The following is a 17,199-nucleotide window of genomic DNA, read 5'->3' as shown; positions in this document are numbered from 1 at the left end:
TCATTGTATTAGGTTTTATACTGCATCAAATTTAGTATGAATGACAAATTTAATTTCTAGAGTTTTATAAATTAACGTTCAAGAATAGTTCGACAATATTACCCTTAATAGAAACGGATGTTGAATTATATATAACATAAATTATGTGTGTCTCTTATTTACATGTGTTATGTTGTAATTAAAAGATGTTATGTATTGAATTCTATTTAGGTTTTCACCTTGGGTTTATATTGAGAACTTAGAAAATTGATGGACTTATAGTGCATTAGGGTTAAACGATGAAGGGAGAAAAGTGTAACTTGTAAAAAAAGCAAGTGGTGGGCAGGCAGGGTGATGATAAGATTCAGATTCCGCTGGGTATCTCATAGATGTTGATTGCAATCGAGCATTCCAAGAAAATTTGAGTTTCGTTACAACGATTTTATTTTGTATTTTTATTGCATTTTTATGTTATTATTATTAGACACTTCACACCGATATTTCTAAATTATTTTCAGAGTCTATGTAACAATACCGGTATTTTTAAAGTTCTTTTCAGGGACAGACCTATTAAGACAAGAGTAGTGGCGGATCCAAGATTTTGGTCTAGTGGGGGTATCTTTAAGGTAGCTTAAACGTCCATAAAATCGTCTGATGTGTTTTTAGCTTAATTCCATCATTTCAAGAGATTTTTGAAGTTTTTTTTGGATATTACGAAGGATTTTTTTATTGATTTCAAGGGACTTTTTCAGTTTTTTGGTTGAGTTCGAGATACTTTCTTTAGTTGGTGGGGACCTTAACAAAAAATTACTGAAGAGAACTATGGTAGAAAATAAAAAGATAACTTTTAACTTAGAAAAATTCTTTTTCTTTATTTTTTAACGAGGGCCCTTCCCACCATCTTTTACATAGTAAGGCGGCCGGTGCTAAAAATACACCGCTTAATTTTGAAAGTGCTCTAAAATATTTCAAAACAAAATTCAACAACAAATATCTAATTTGGTGGGATGGTCACGGGATGCTTAAATAAAGGGCCTCTTATATGGTTTTAGATTCAAATCTAATTTGCAGCAAATGTGGTTATCTTTGTTTATAATTTTTATTTTTAAGGGGCCGTTTATTAAACGCTTACTCGGTAAGTGCTTACCGAATAAATTTTCATATCGGATGAACATGACAAGGGTCAAGAATCTTATCGGGTAAGAGCGATGAGAATGATTGAAAGTCTTACCCGGTAAGTGAAGATTACGACTCTTACCCAGGTAAAAGCTTACCCGGTAAATTGTTGCATTTAATACGTTTTGATGTACTAAAATCTTACTCATCAAAATAAATTATAGTGTTGATTCCTATAGATAAGCATTTACTGGGTAAGCATTTGGGTAAACAGCCCTTAACTCTTAACTTTTTCTGAAAACTCTATTAATTTAATTTTTATTCCCAAATTTGTTTACACTTTTTATTGATTAATTACATCCGGACATCCTCTTGTAAATTATCATGTTTTTAATAATTAACTTTCCAAAAAGTATAACTTGTTAGAGTTAACAATGGGTTTATGTTCTCATTTCTTGTTAAGAGGTTGTTTGTTTACCTTTTAATAGTTCTATTAAAAGATAATATTTGAATCATTAAGAGGTGAATCATGTTTGATAAAAAAAAAATTGTCTCTTAATGGTTCTAAAACTCTCTGAATGATTTTGTATCCTAGGGACCCCTTAATCATTCAGCGCCCTAATTTCGTTGTAAACAATTACCAAACAATTATATTTCATTTTGCGCTATATCATGAGAGTCTCTTAATTATTCTGACCACTTAATCATTCTGTATGAAACCATTCAGCAATTGACAAACAACCCCTTAGTTTTAATTTGTTTAATCAATCTAGAGTTCTTTTAATTTTGTTAGTTAATTTTAATATGCAAAACATCTTATTTAATAATAAAATATAGATGCATAAGGAAACAAAATGAAACCTACAGGTAAATGATGCAAAAATCAAATTCTAAAAATTGAGAATTTTTAGGAAATCAATTAAAAAACTGAGTAAGTCCCTCAAAATTAACCAAAAATCATAAAATTCTCACGAAATCAACCAAAAAATTCTCTTATCAGCCAAAAAGAAATAAAAAAAACTCTCGAAATTAACCAAAAAACTTTAAAAAAAAAAATCTCTAAAACAATGGAATTTGGTTATAAACAAATCAAGTAGTTTTGCGATGTCACGAATGATGATATACTTAGCCACTTCCAAAAGACGAGGCCTCGTCAAGAACAATTGTAGAAGGAGCAACTTATTTTATCGTTTTAATGAAATCCTACTTTTATTTTAAAAAAAATATCTTAAGTTTTTCGTTTGTGCTTCCACTCACCTAAAATCCTGGGTCCACCATTGAGTCTTTTAAACCATCTTCGAGTTTATTTGACATTGTCACATAAACCAAATTTGCAAACCACTTTCTAAAGTTGAAATGTCACTTAACGGCCTGTTTGTTAGCATGTTAACGAGCTTAATGAGACCCACAATTTATTCGGTCAGTTATACATCACTGTTTGGTAGTTATTTAATGATATAGAAATTGGTTTCTTCATTAAGCTTTTTTTTTTCAAATTTGTCCCTGCCAATTAAAAAAAACATGCTCACTTCATCTATAAAAAGCTCTTTTAAACAAAAAAGTTCAATTTATACCAACATATAAATCCACACATAAAACTGTATTCATATAAACTCAATAAAAAACCTTACAAACAATCCTTAAGACTAGAATGTATTGTATTTTATTTCTTTTAAATTCAATCATATTACAAATAAACATAGTTACAATGTAATGTTTGTAACAACCCAAAATCCAAACCAACAATAATTACATAATAAACGGTTAAACCAGCTCCAAAAGTAACACATCGAAAGGTATTCGACACATCTCAATCGTTTGCAGTGGGAAAGTATCATCCATAGCTGATAATTATTACAAAGCTACTGGTAGACAAAGCTCCAAATCTCTAAGCCATATCTAAGTGGTGATTCAAATCTTCCCTCTTTCTCTTGAACGAACTCTCAACATGAAAATTGCCTGAAAATTGTTTGATTTTAAAAACGAGGGTTAGACCAGAAGGTATGTTGAATTTCCCTATTTTCCACGGTAAAAAGAAGTAAAGCATGTATAGGATAAAAGAAAAAGGATATCCAAGTAGACAATCAATCACCAAAACGACGGATTTTACACAGTACTCGTAGACACACCGTCAATCCAACGTGACGTTCATAACCAATTCCCCAAGTAAATGTCTGTCCAAAATGCTCGAGAACGAATTCAAGGCACCTGGATAAAGAACTCCCAAGAGATTCCACTAAGATTTGAATTCGGTTAACTCATGTGTTTGATTTGAGTAAACTTAACCCTTAGGACATGTGGTGGCTTACTGTGCATCATGTGAGTTCCCTTGACTCTTCTTCTAACCGCCAGTAATCCGTCGAAAACACTGGCCGCCACAAATCCGACGAAAATATTTATTTATTAACTTTTTCGTTTTTGAAATTTTAAATTTTATAATTTAAACTCATTTTTAGCGGATTTCTGACGGACAGTGTTTAAATTATAAAATTTAAATTTTTTAGAAAAATATTTTCTACGGATTTGTGGCAGATTTCTAAAAGAAGTCTTATTTTGTGTTTTTTCTATTTTTCATGGAATAGGTTTATATATATATATATATATATAGTTTGGGTGGCCATTTTTGGAGCAAACATTCGGATTGTTTATGTTAGAAATTTCGTTTGTATCACTATTTTCATTCCCATTTTCATTCCCATGTCTGAACCAAACAGGCCCTAAGATTGTTTTGGCTGGAAATGTCCCATTTACAACCGTTATGTTGCCGAAATTGACTTGTAGTATTTTTTAAACCACAAAATTGTACAACGATGATCCCTCCAAATATCCCATACTTGATATAAAATTGTGGGAGCATGCAGTCGGAGGAAGCAAAAAAAGGTTGTTTGTTGGGTTTGGATACAACCAAAATCCTAATTAGGTCTTGACTGAGAGATCCACACAGGGAGGTCCATCATTTTCTGATAGCCCGATGCATACTTCTTTTCCTTTGATGATGTTAATTTATTTCATTTAGAATTCATATTAAAAATATTCTAACATCTTTTTTATTTTATAAGAAATTCCCGCCTCAAGGATCCAACTTAGATATATACAGGAAGAAAACGAACGTCAACGGGCGGAGGAGAAGCATCGACGGGTGTTGGATGAGAGATGGGAGAAATAATATAAAGAGATGACTGCTTTGGTCAAGCTGCTCAGTCAATCTCAGTATTCCCGCGTAACTGCCATCACTGTAAATGAATATTTGTTTGCTTTGGAACAATTAGTATTGGAACAATTTAATTTTTGTTTGGAACAATTATGTGCTATTTTTTCTAGACAATTATATTTGACATTTCTTGTTTTTAGTTTAATGTATGTTTTTTAGCAACATTTCATGTTTTTAACATTTTATTTAATATCTACAGGATTTACAGGTTTTTTTCTTTTTTATAAAAACATGAAAGACATTTTCTGGAACTGGGTGACTTTCCAGCGGAAATAATCTGCCGGGAAATATTAGAAAAAAAAATCCGGTGGATATTTCTGTCAGTAATTTAATTCGATTTTTTTTGACTTTTTAAACAAATAATTTTAAAAATATATTTAAAGGTTACTGGCAGAATATTTCGCCAATTAATCCAATCAATAAATTCTTTAATTTAATTAAGATTTCTTAAATAAATTCAAAAAGTGATGTGTCGTATTTCCAGTGGCTGTAATTCACCGCAAAACAAGAATCCACCGGTAATTATTATATGGTTGGAGAAACCCAGCTGTAAAACGGGGATTATCCCGCTATGTTGGATTGGCTCTAAACAAATATTAAATTATTGGTAAAGTTTTATAAGTTTGGTTAGATTTATATAAATGAACGCCATTATACTTTTGTGAAATTCATATACGTTATTCGAACTTTCACAATGATATATATAAAAAGATTTCGGAGATTTTATGTGTGTTGTATCCATAAAAATTTAAGAAAAAACCATTGCGATAATTTTGATAAAAGGAAAGTTTGCTTTTAGTAACATGAACTTTTTAAAACCCGATAAATACATAATTTGAGGCATATACATCATGAAATGTGAAGCCATAGTAAAAAAATGACGCTCTACATAATATTAGATCACATGTTCCACTGTCTGTAAAGGCCCAACCATCAATCATTGCATGTGCACGTTAAGGCCATGTAAGTTTTAAATTGCAAAACTTCTGCGGTTTATATGTTAATTAATTTCATTTTAACAAATTATGTATATGTAAGTTTTTGTTGTCGGTGAGAATTATTTTTATTTTAATATTAACGTCTCGTTAACAATACTTAGTTTTAATTTACCATGTACTAATTTTTTAGATAAAATAATAATTACAAATAAACAGATACACATGACACAGGAAAGTTTTGAACCCATTTGGCTCTAGATGCTAAATAGATATACCAATCAACTTAGATATATCAGTATATATAAATCAAATCAACAAATTAACCCACTATATCCTATTCGTAAACAAAGTCTAAAAATTGTGATATATATACAGATCTCACATCGATTTCTGAATACCAACATATCTTATACGATTAAATTATCTTCTTATTGATATATACGATTATTGTATATGTTGGAAAATTAACATCATAGTTGGTTTGATCTAAATACTCCATTAACAATATTTTGGCACAACTTTCTAAGGTTGAAGACAAAAAACACCAACATAACAATATCGTTATTATTTAACTATCAAGTAATTGGTGTAACTCGGATTATATCGATTTCCAACATCCACAATCATATATTTCTAATCATTCAACCTCAGTTACTTTATTGGTCAAAATAAATTGTTATTACAAAATAAACATTAATCAGATAAAAGTCTTGTTCTTAGTTTCACCGATAAGATAATTAAGTGACACCAACTAAACGCATAGTAAATAGACTCCAACAGTAAATACTTATAAAACATCTCACCAATTGGTTTGATATATAAACATGCTGATTCCAGAAATGATGAGGAGTTTAGAGAGAGTTGATTTTTATTTGGACAAATATGACCATGGTACCACTCTTTGGCCGTCTCTAGTTTCATATGTGCTGATTCCAGAAACTTCCAGACATGAATATACTAGCAATCGTGGTGCGTTATGGATCGTGCACCACTCAAATCGCATTTTAACATCGTTTGATTACTAGAAAACGAAATTTTATACATAAAATACCTCGTCATTAATCGGTAATCATTTTTGACGATCGAGTTTATTGAAAATAATCAATAGATTACAGGCTTAGATGCATTAGCATCCCAATTACCTCCTTCCTTGAGGTATTGCATGTACCTTGAGAACTCTGGTTTAGCTGTCGCCTTCTTCCTCCACCCTCTTTTCTCGAATATGCTGAAGATCGGATGGACCTTGCTCGCCTTCTTCACTTGCTTGTCTATGGCGTCTTCTTTCACCGGAGTTCTCACTTCAGATTCAAAATTCACCGGCAAATCGCCGAAGAAATTGGTAGGCAACGTCCTGGATCTGATCAACTTCGCATCGGATAATAGATCGTCAACGATGGATTCGCCGATCAACTGCTCGTATCCGCTGTGCCCCTGCCCTTTCCTGGTGCTCATAGCCCTAAACATGGCTGTAGAGGCGCAACTGTGTAGAGAGTGGGGGAGTGAGTGTGTTGGTGAAAGGCAGTGGAAAATGGATGGTTTTATAGGCAAGAAACAATAATTTAAGAACGATTTTTAATTTATATCAAATATTTGATAATTATTAAATTTATCAAAACAATAAAGATTTTCTAAGCCTATGCGGAATTTTGTGGTATAGTCTCAAGTCTTGTATGGCAGGCACAGGCAGTACAAAATATTTTATTATTAAATAATTTATTAGTAAAAAAACAAAAATAATTATCATATATCTGGTATTAATACAAATCCATGCGCAAATTAAATTCCAAACAATTACACCCATCTTGGATCTAGAAGACTTTTTTCATTCCGTTCTTGTGTCATTTTCATGGATTCAGATATATTTTTTTAGTTTATATATATTATATTATAAAGTATTTGACAAAAAATTTTAAAAACTATTTTTAATGCGTAAAGTACTGTTTATTAATATATATTACTTAAAATTCAAGATTGCAAGTAGATTGTGCGTAAGTACAACTTATTAAAGCTCCATATCTGAATTCGTGTAACTAACTGCAGATAAACATAATCAAATACATGATAAATATATCATTTTAAATATAAAAAATCTAAAATAAAATTAGGATAATCGTTGAGTTCTAACAAAATATTTAATTATTATATATTAAAATGTACTAGAAGGGTACTCGCACAATGCAGCGAGATACATCTCGATATTAATGTTTTTTTTTGTCTCAGTCGATGTTATAAAACGATTTTATATGGTTTTGAGAAAGCGATAATATTTTTATTTTTAAATAAAATATAAATATGAAGATATCATAAAGAATTGAAAAAAATATTATTGATATTAATGCCAACTTAACTCTTTAAAATTTCTTTTTTTATGTATTTCTTTAATTCATTTTTTTTATTTTTTGTTTAATAATTTTTTTTTTATAAAGATAATAGTTAAATATTTTGTTAGAATTTAATGATTATTCTAATTATATTTTAAACTTTTTATATTTAAAATGAGATGTTTATCATCTCGATTATGTTTATCTGTAGTTAGTTACACGAATTCAAACATGAAGTTTTAATAAGTTGTACTTACGCACAATTTATTTGTAATCTTGAATTTTTAAGTAATATGCATGAATAAACAGTACTTCATGCATAAAAAATAGTTTTTAAGAGTTTTTATCAAATGCTTTATAATATAGTATAGATATATTATTAAACCAAAAATAAATTATTTCGTTATTAAACTTAAATTAAATTAAAATAAAAAAATAGATTAAAGAAATTGCATAAAAAGTAGAACTTTTAAATAGTTGATTTGATATTAACATTGATATATATTTTTTTCAAATTTTATGATATCTTCAAATTTATATTTTATTCAAAAATAAAATCATTAATGTTTTCTTAAAAATACATAAAATCGTATTGTAACATCGACAGAGACAACTAATAAAATAGAACATTAAAATCGAGATGTGTCTCGCTGCATTGCGCGAGTACTCTTCTAGTTATTAATAATAAACAAACAAGTAATACTGACTTTTTGTAAGTTTATGTATTTTTACTTCATATCAATTACTAAAAATATATTAAGGGGTCGTTTACCTAAACACTTATCCAGTAAGCACTTGTCGGTAAAATTTAACATTATCGCTTACTTACCGGATAAGATTTTATTCACTAAAATGCATCGTATGCAATAATTTATCCCGGTAAGCGCTAACCATGGTAAGAGTCATCGTTCGCTCTTACCGGATAAGACTCTCGATTCTTGCCTTCGCTCTTACCGGGTAAGATTTTTAGTCCTTGTCATATTCATCCAATAAAGTAAAATGACTTGGTAAACGTTTATCCGGGTAAGCATTTGGTAAACGGCACCTAAGAATAAGTTTTGGAGGGCATAACGTTATTCCAGTTACATGTATCGATTAACATCCCGGACTATCACAGATGGCTTCAATTCATCGTAAGTAAATCTCCATAATCACAAGGGTTTTGATAACATATGGATTAGAACCGAGATAGATAAGATAATGGACAATTAGGTGAGCTTGAGTTTGGGACCATAGAGTTACGAAATGCATTATATTTATTATACTGATAGGTCTTTCATTTGAATCTATGATATACTTCCAAAATGTCTTTATAAACTAGACAATAAGAAACGAACTAATTCAAGCCTTTTGTATTATTTTATTTGTTAATTTGTCATAATTTATGTCTCATTTTATTTGAAAAATGACCATGTGTTTAAAGCATATTTAAAAACAGAAAGAAAAGTATAATTGGAGTACGATTTTAGAACTTGTAAATTCTAGCTACTAGAGAAATTAATAATCATAATAATACGTACCCGTGACTGTGACAGTGACAAACTTAATTAAACATGTCATAAATATCATATCATGTTACATACGTATGCAACGAAAACTTAAACACGTTGTCTTAATGAAATTCAATAATCCTTCTCAAAAATCTTAAAATGTCGTAAGATGACAAACAAACGCCAACTTAAGATATCGATTAGACTTTCTTCTTTTTCTTACCATCTTCTAAGATACGTGTCAGTGTTAGTTGTCAGTACCTACCTTTAACCAGTGTTTATAAATACATGGTTTTCTTGTTAACTACGGTATGAAACTAATGGAAAGATTCCTTTAACAACACAGACAAAAAACTTTATCCTTATCACATTATTTTAAACTTTCAAAATAACATAACTTAAAGAGGACGCTCCATTGTGTCAAATTCAAAGGATCACCAACCATGCTTCATTTAAAAACTCTCCCTTTGACTACAACTCCCCAATCAATTTCTCTTTCATTCAGAACCACAAATCCGTACCTAACCAACCCCTCCTCAAAACATTACTAATTATGGTTTATCAAACGTTTACTCGGTAAGCGTTTGCTAACTAGATTCATCACTCTTGCTTACCATACATAGTAACATTTTTTGCCTTAAAAATGGATTGATGATAAACGTTTATAATTCCGTAAGCACTTATTACTGGATAAAAATCATTATTCTCTTTTACTGTGTAAGACTTGATCCTTATTTTCCCTCTTAGAGGGTAAAATTCGTGATATTTGTTATGTTCATCTGGTAAGATATATAATTAAACCGGTAAACGGTCACCAAGGTATGTGTTTAGTAAATGTCCCCTAAATGACAACTTCATATGATTAACTTGTCATCGAACCTTTCACATGTCAAGATATTTAGTTCATATATCCAAGTCAGTTATTAGAGATACGTTAGTAGACGAATCACAAAACTTTTATTTTTCATGTGGCTGTCAATTATAACACCTTGCTACATATGTATCTGATCAGATTGCTTTTGTTTTCATTTTTCAGTCGATGATGGATCAGATATGACGAATATATAATAATTGACCGGTCAATTATTATCTCAAAAGACACATGGACAAGATTCATAAATACATTTTATCTTTTAGGTGATGGATAAGATATTTAAACTCCAATTTGATTTGATATACATGACTCTTTGGTAAATGCTTAATATATATAAAGTGGTTTATTAAACAAGTGTCTAGATATATGTATGTATGTATATGATATTGTATAAGAATGGCTATATACTCCAATGGTATAGTCACAAGCCCTAATTAAGATGTATAAAATTCAATGGAATTATTTTGTATAAATGTAATTGATTGCAACAACTTTAATTACAATGATAAATCTTCAGATGAATCGGAATATATAAATCAATTAGTAGATAACCGGTTTTGATGAATTGGAATCCCAAAATCCTCCTTCCTTGAGGTATTGCATATACCTTGAGAACTCCGGTTTAGCCGTCGCCTTCTTCTTCCGACTCCTCCTCTCGAATAAACTGAACAACGGATGAACCTTGCTCACCTTCTTCACTTGCTTTTCTATCACATCTACCTTCACCGGAATTTTTGGTTCCCACACAAGCTTCACGGGCGAATCACCGTAGAAATTGGCAGGCAAAGTGGTGGATCTGATGATTTTAGCATCCGATGATAAGAGATGGTCGACGGTAGATTCGTTGATCAATTGGGCGTATCCTCCTCGGAGACCTTTTCTTGTGCTGAGTGCTCTAAACATGGCTCCTGAGTTATTAATGTAGATGTGTGGATTGAGTTTGAATGATAAATGCGTGGAAGATTGAAGGATTTATAGGCATTGAAATATTTTGGAAACCCACGGGGAATCTGTTCAGATGGTCTTGTGTGGTAGGCCCAGTGACTTTCCTAGAAACAGGCTTTGATGGTCAACTTTTCTTAAACTATGCGGTCTTAATTATAAATTCATACAAAATTTAAAACATGCCATTTTATGTTTTTTAAGTGGAACCAAATTCATGACCATTGTATTTGTAGCCGTGTGTTCGGTTTGGTATCTTTGTTATATTTTCCCCTATTAATATTTTAAAAATGGAAATAAATATTTGTTAACTCCAAATTTGTTTTTTTTTAATCACGTAAATGTACGTTATTGTTTTATTTTATTTTTCTATTGTCGTCATGAAAATAATGGTATGATTTTTCATGATTGATGGCTATAAAAGAGACTGAAAAATTGAGAACGACATATTTTTGTTCAGAAAATTAGTATGTAACAACATTACAAGTATGTTGGTTACTAATTGTACCGACTTTATTAAATAATTTATTTCTTAGTTATTAATTAATGATTTAATACATAATCTTGTCAAACATTGGGTATTGTTGGTTTGTGATGATCTCATCAAACAGACCCCATGTTTAAATGTTGTTATTAGTTTTTGAACTATGGACTAACTCCAACTCTTTTAATGTTGATATATAACCGATATCAATATATGCTAACCGTAAAAACTTGTACTAATTATAATTGACTAGTATACGGTATATAACAATTATAGTTGATTCGTACAGAGAAAAAACATGATATCATACCATGTTCAACGCTAGTTATAGAGATATAGAATAGGACCGTCTTCATGCCAATCAGAAGCGGACCTATCTTTTGGTGGATGGTTACCCGTGAAACCATAAAAATATAGGGTCTAAGTGTAAATACTTTGAAGTATATAAGTGCAAAACCATAAGCATGGAATTTAAATAAAAATTGTAAGAAATAAACTTGAGAATCGTGGTTGGAAATCAGGCATCAGCTACGCTTTTGCTTTTGTGACTTTAATTTACTTTCCTTTTTTTTTTTTTTTTGATTTTTATTTTATACTCTTATCATATTAATTAATTATTAGTTAAGATACATTAAAATACATATTTCTATTACAAATTACATCGTCAGAGAGGTCTCATTGATGCCTTCAAAACGAGCTCAATATTCAATATTTTTGATTTTTTTTAAATTTAATTATATTTTATTTGCTTATCATCATTAAAATAATAATATGATTTAAATGATTGATGGATACATAGAAAGACAAGAAACTAGTGTGTGTGTGTGTGTGTGTTACATTACAGTTATGTTGGTTAATAATCGATTAACTTTAGTCTCCAGCATATAGCCCAGCTGGTAAATGAACGAAACGACTTCACTTAAATACAAGACACGTCTCGAATTTGATTCCCCACCTCCCTCATATTGGTGTTCTGGTAAGCGGGTTCCATGTGGCTTGGTTTAATAAAAGAGTTCTTATATGATGAATTACAAATCTAAATTACATTTTTATTAAACCAGTTGTATACTCAGACAATGGAACAAAATGGAAAGATTCTATGTAAACCACAACGGAAAATCAATACCATTTCTTACTAAAAAAAGTTCAAAACTTATTGAATAAATAAAAATCACAAATGATGGATGAACATGTCTTGCTAACCTGAAACATGATAAAACAAAAAACTAGATTATTTATGTCAAATTAAATATTAAAAAACTCTCCTTTTGGTATAATTTATTTATTTCAAAATTTATTATAATTTTTATAATTGAGTTATTTTTTTTAATAAAGATAATAATGAAATATTATATTATGATTCAATACTTATCTTGTATTTAAACGTAATTAGTAGTCAGTTCTATAAATTTCAAAAAATTTGAAAAACTATACTTGTGTCATAATTATTTGTAAATTTGAAATTTAAGGGATTATATATCATTAAGCAGTGTTTATTAAATTATTTTTAAAACTTTTATCTAAGCAATTTATAATATAATATAAATAAGTAATATAACTCAACAAATAATTATATATAAAAAAATATTTAATTGTTAGTCAAATATCTCTAAATCTTTAACTAAAACACAATTATAATATTTTGTATTTGGTGGCATTGCATTGATCTAAAACAATAGACAAAAGATTGAAAATGATGGTTATATGTTTAATAAGACATTTAGGTTTCTTAAGTTTACATTTTGTATAAGATTATATAACTTGTGTGTGACCAATTCAAACACATGATATAATTTTGGATATAAATTTAAGGTTTTCATAAGTTCGGTTAAAATATGTATAAAATGTTATCGTCTGACGCGGAAGAACCTGGTCTTAGTAAGCTTAGGCTTAGACCTAAGTCACAACAAAAAGTCCAACCATACTAAGTGTTGCAAAATGTCTTTTAATCTTGTTGACCAAGCACTGCTTGTTGGTTTATGCATGAAGGTGGAGTGTTCAAAGTTTATCTTCTCATAAACTTGTTGGACCTCGAAATTCTTTGGTCGTCAAATGCGGACATCCCAACAAGGTGGAACAAATTTATTCCAAGGAAGATAAACATTTTTATTTGGCGAGTGTTGCAAAAGAGAATCCCAATGTTTCATTAATTGGACAAAAAAGGAATAGAACTTCACTCAACTCTTTGCACGATATGCAAAAAATGTACCGAATCGGTTGATCATTGTTTTGTTGGTTGCTCTCAGGTGCATGCCTTTCTGGAACACATCTTCAAGGGGTGGAATGGCAATTACAGACTTCCTATATGATTAATTTCAACGGCGCCAATCAAGTTCCCGGTGCTTTTAAAGCAGTAATATGAAATACGATTTATTTCCTTTGGTGGAATAGAAACTCTCGTGTTTTCTATGGCGTGGTCCTTATACCACTGATCTCTTTGGTAATATTCTTTCAAGGTCCTTTGGTCGGGTCTCGTCTAGATGCTCATCTTTTCTGATTTCGTGGGAGATTTGGAAAAATTATCTGGCCGCCGCTATTTTTTGATATAATGTTTTTTGTGTTTTGATGCGTCTCCTGTTCGTGCGCCGCTCTCCTTTGTTGTTAGGTCGTTTTTATTAGCTTCGGTTTTTCAGTAGCCTTGGTTGCTTGACGATCTTACCCTCGCAAATTTCTTTCTTTGTTTGTCTTATTTCTGTTTCTTTTTTATATATTTGCTTTTCAAAATAAAAACTTAATGAGCACATATTGGTATATAATTGATATTAAACATTATAACTTTAACCTTTTTGTTGTTTGATTTTTAAACATTATAACTTGGATTTTAACTTTTGCAATCAATTGGTATAAAATTGATATCAATATGTATCAACCGAAAAAACTTGGTACCAAATATAATTGATTGGTGCATGATATAACATTTTATGTACCAATTATAGTTGGTTGGAATATGAGAAAAACGTGGTTACATTGTTTAATTACAATGTTAATATATGCATGCACCCACTCGATCTTCCGATTTTGATTGAAACAAATCAGTTATTAGTAGATAACCGGTTTAGATGAATTGGAATCCCAAAATCCTCCTTCCTTGAGGTATTGCATGTACCTTGAGAACTCTGGTTTAGCCATCGCCTTCTTCTTCCGGCTCCTCCTCTCAAATAAGCTGAACAATGGATGAACCTTGCTCACCTTCTTCACTTGCTTTTCTATCACATCTACCTTCACCAGAATTTTGGGTTCCCACACAAGCTTCACCGGTGAATCGCCATAGAAATTGGCAAGCAAAGTGGTGGATCTTATCATTTTATCGTCTGATGATAAGAGATGGTCGACGGTGGATTCGTTGATCAATTGAGCGTATCCTCCTCGGAGACCTTTCCTTGTGCTCATTGCTCTAAACATGGCTCCTCAATTATTAATGTAGATGTGTGGATTGAGTTTGAATGATAAATGCGTAGGAAGATTGAAGGTTTTATGGGCATGGAAATGCTTTTGAAAGCCATTAGGAATTGGTTGAGATGGTGATGTGTAGTAGGCGGCCAATTCAATGATTCAATCCCAATGACTTTCCTAGAAAGGGGGGTTTGATATAGTCAACTTTTCTTCAACAAATTATAAATTGATGCAATATTTTTGTCTTGTATTTAATCTATTCATTAACATGTAAAAATTAAAGACATTTATTTAAGTGGAACCAAATGTATGACCATTGTAGTTGTTAGCTTTGGCATCTTTCATACACTTGTTGGGTTTGTGTTATGAAAATGGGAATAAAAAGTTAAAAATAACCGCAAGGGTAGTGTCTAATTGGTTTGAGCTTTGATTCCGAAGATCAAAAATGTTTGGAGGTCTTAGATTCAAATCCAAGAAGGAATAAAAATCATCTTGTGACCATAGAAGTTCAAATGCGGTGACTTGGGCTACCCACAAAACAGGTGATCGTCCTGGCTCTGGAATTAATCGACTCGTATAACGAATTAGATATCCAACCCCAGGTTAAAAGAAAAAAAAAACTTTGTTCTTTCGAGTCCATCAAGATCGTAAATAAATGTTATTGATTTATTTAACTTATCTTTTATTCATTTACCTCATTAAAATAATTATATGACTTTACATGATTATTAAAAGAAACAATATATTATATATATATATATATATATATGTAAAATTCAAAATTTGTATTTAAAAAAAGTAAAAAATCTATATATAATGGTTGAACATTTGAAACCTGTGGAAAACCCAAAAAATATCCATGTTTGTGTAATTTTGTCAAATTAAAGATTAATTTTTTCGTTATTGGTTTAATTTATTTAATTCTAAATTATATTATAATTTAAAAAGTTTAGATTTAAAATAAAGATATAATTTGTTTTAATTTTAATGATTAAGTGTTTTTTTGGACAAAAATAATAATGAAACCTTATGTTATGATTCAATAATTATATAGTATTTAAACAATATATTTATTGGTTAATTTATCGAGTTTTAAAAGTTAAAAAAAATTGTACATACATGGTAATCATTTATAAACTTAAAATCTAAAAGATTATGCATATTAGTAAGCAATAAATAATACTTATTAAATTATTTGTTAAACAATTGTTAATATATATATATATGAATAAATATTATTAAAAATTATGTTTAATAGTGAGTCAAATATAAAAAAATTGTTTAATAAGAACATAGTTTATATTTTTATAAGGTTAAGTTGTGGGTGACAAATTTAAAAAGATGACGTCACCTTGGATCTAGAAGACTTTCTTATGCGCATGTTATTGTTAAGAGTTACTTATAATATGTATAGAAAGTCATTATTTGACTTCAAAACTCCGGTCCTACTAGCCATACACCCATGCCAAAGCAAACACATGTGTTTAATTAGAGGTATTAATTAGTAATTTATAATATTAAAAATAAAAGATTTGATATACTATAATGGGTTTATTTTTCGTAAGCTTAAATTTTCATTCCAGAGCAAAGAAATATTTGGGACGAGGGTACGGGGATGAAAATTATTTCCTACTATTGGTAGTGTCAAGTATATGACATTACATTTTTGGTTTTTTTTATGACAACAATAAAGAAGGAATGAAAAAACGACTTGGGTGTTACAAAAAGACCATTTATATGTTATTTTTAATTAAACATATCTTTTTTAATTAACTTTTGTTTTTCATAGGATGCTAATGATTTTATGCTATTGTTCGGAAAAAATTTGGATCAACCTGTCCATATCATAACAATCCAAATCCAAAACAATAAATTGGCTCCATAATCTCTTGCACTTGTAAAATGGCTCACAATTCGTACCAATAGTGTATGTGAAGGATGTTATCAATTAAATTTTTTGACATCCTTATCAGACATATACGAAGAATTAAGTAGAATATCATATTTATTATCCCTAAAAAATGAATCTATTGGTTAAATCTACAATAATTCTAAAGATGGTCATTCTGATTTCTGATACTATTTGTAATGTCCACTAAGTACTTATCACCATTATAAACTTGAATGATACTCATGATTTGCTATAGTGGTTTTCACAATGGTATAACAATAAATATAGTGGGAATATAGTGGTTCATGTACAAGATAACGCTCCTAGAAAAATGGTCCATCTAAAACCTTCAAAATAGCAAAATTTCTACCCTGTAAACAACCTATCTGACACATAAATCTTTATATTTGATTTGATTGATCAAAATCGAAAACACTTGCGTGATACAGTAAAAAAAATATCTTGTTGTCAAGGGCAAACCTACATAGTGGAGTGCAGTGACATAGGCCATCGCTTCACAATTTGGTCGTGATTGAAAAAACTTACGTTTCTTGATAGTG

At 30.1% G+C, this 17,199-nt stretch overlaps 3 protein-coding genes across 3 annotated transcripts; all 3 read right to left on the bottom strand.

The window, feature by feature from the left end:
- Positions 1–6,037: 6,037 nt before the first annotated feature.
- Positions 6,038–6,749, bottom strand: LOC112528049. The gene has a single exon (XM_025138945.1). The coding sequence runs from the start codon at positions 6,706–6,708 to the stop codon at positions 6,346–6,348; it is 363 nt and encodes a 120-aa protein (XP_024994713.1). The 5' UTR covers positions 6,709–6,749; the 3' UTR covers positions 6,038–6,345.
- A 3,720-nt stretch (positions 6,750–10,469) lies between these two features.
- Positions 10,470–10,832, bottom strand: LOC112518358. The gene has a single exon (XM_025126059.1). The coding sequence runs from the start codon at positions 10,830–10,832 to the stop codon at positions 10,470–10,472; it is 363 nt and encodes a 120-aa protein (XP_024981827.1).
- A 3,562-nt stretch (positions 10,833–14,394) lies between these two features.
- Positions 14,395–14,745, bottom strand: LOC112518277. The gene has a single exon (XM_025125950.1). It carries the CDS (start codon positions 14,743–14,745, stop codon positions 14,395–14,397), a length of 351 nt encoding a protein of 116 aa, XP_024981718.1.
- Between the last annotated feature and the right edge of the window lie 2,454 nt (positions 14,746–17,199).

This window comes from Cynara cardunculus, assembly GCF_001531365.2.
Source record: "Cynara cardunculus var. scolymus isolate 2C chromosome LG 1, CcrdV1, whole genome shotgun sequence".
NCBI classification, from domain to species: Eukaryota; Viridiplantae; Streptophyta; class Magnoliopsida; order Asterales; family Asteraceae; genus Cynara; species Cynara cardunculus.
This window is presented reverse-complemented; position numbering and strand designations above follow the sequence as displayed.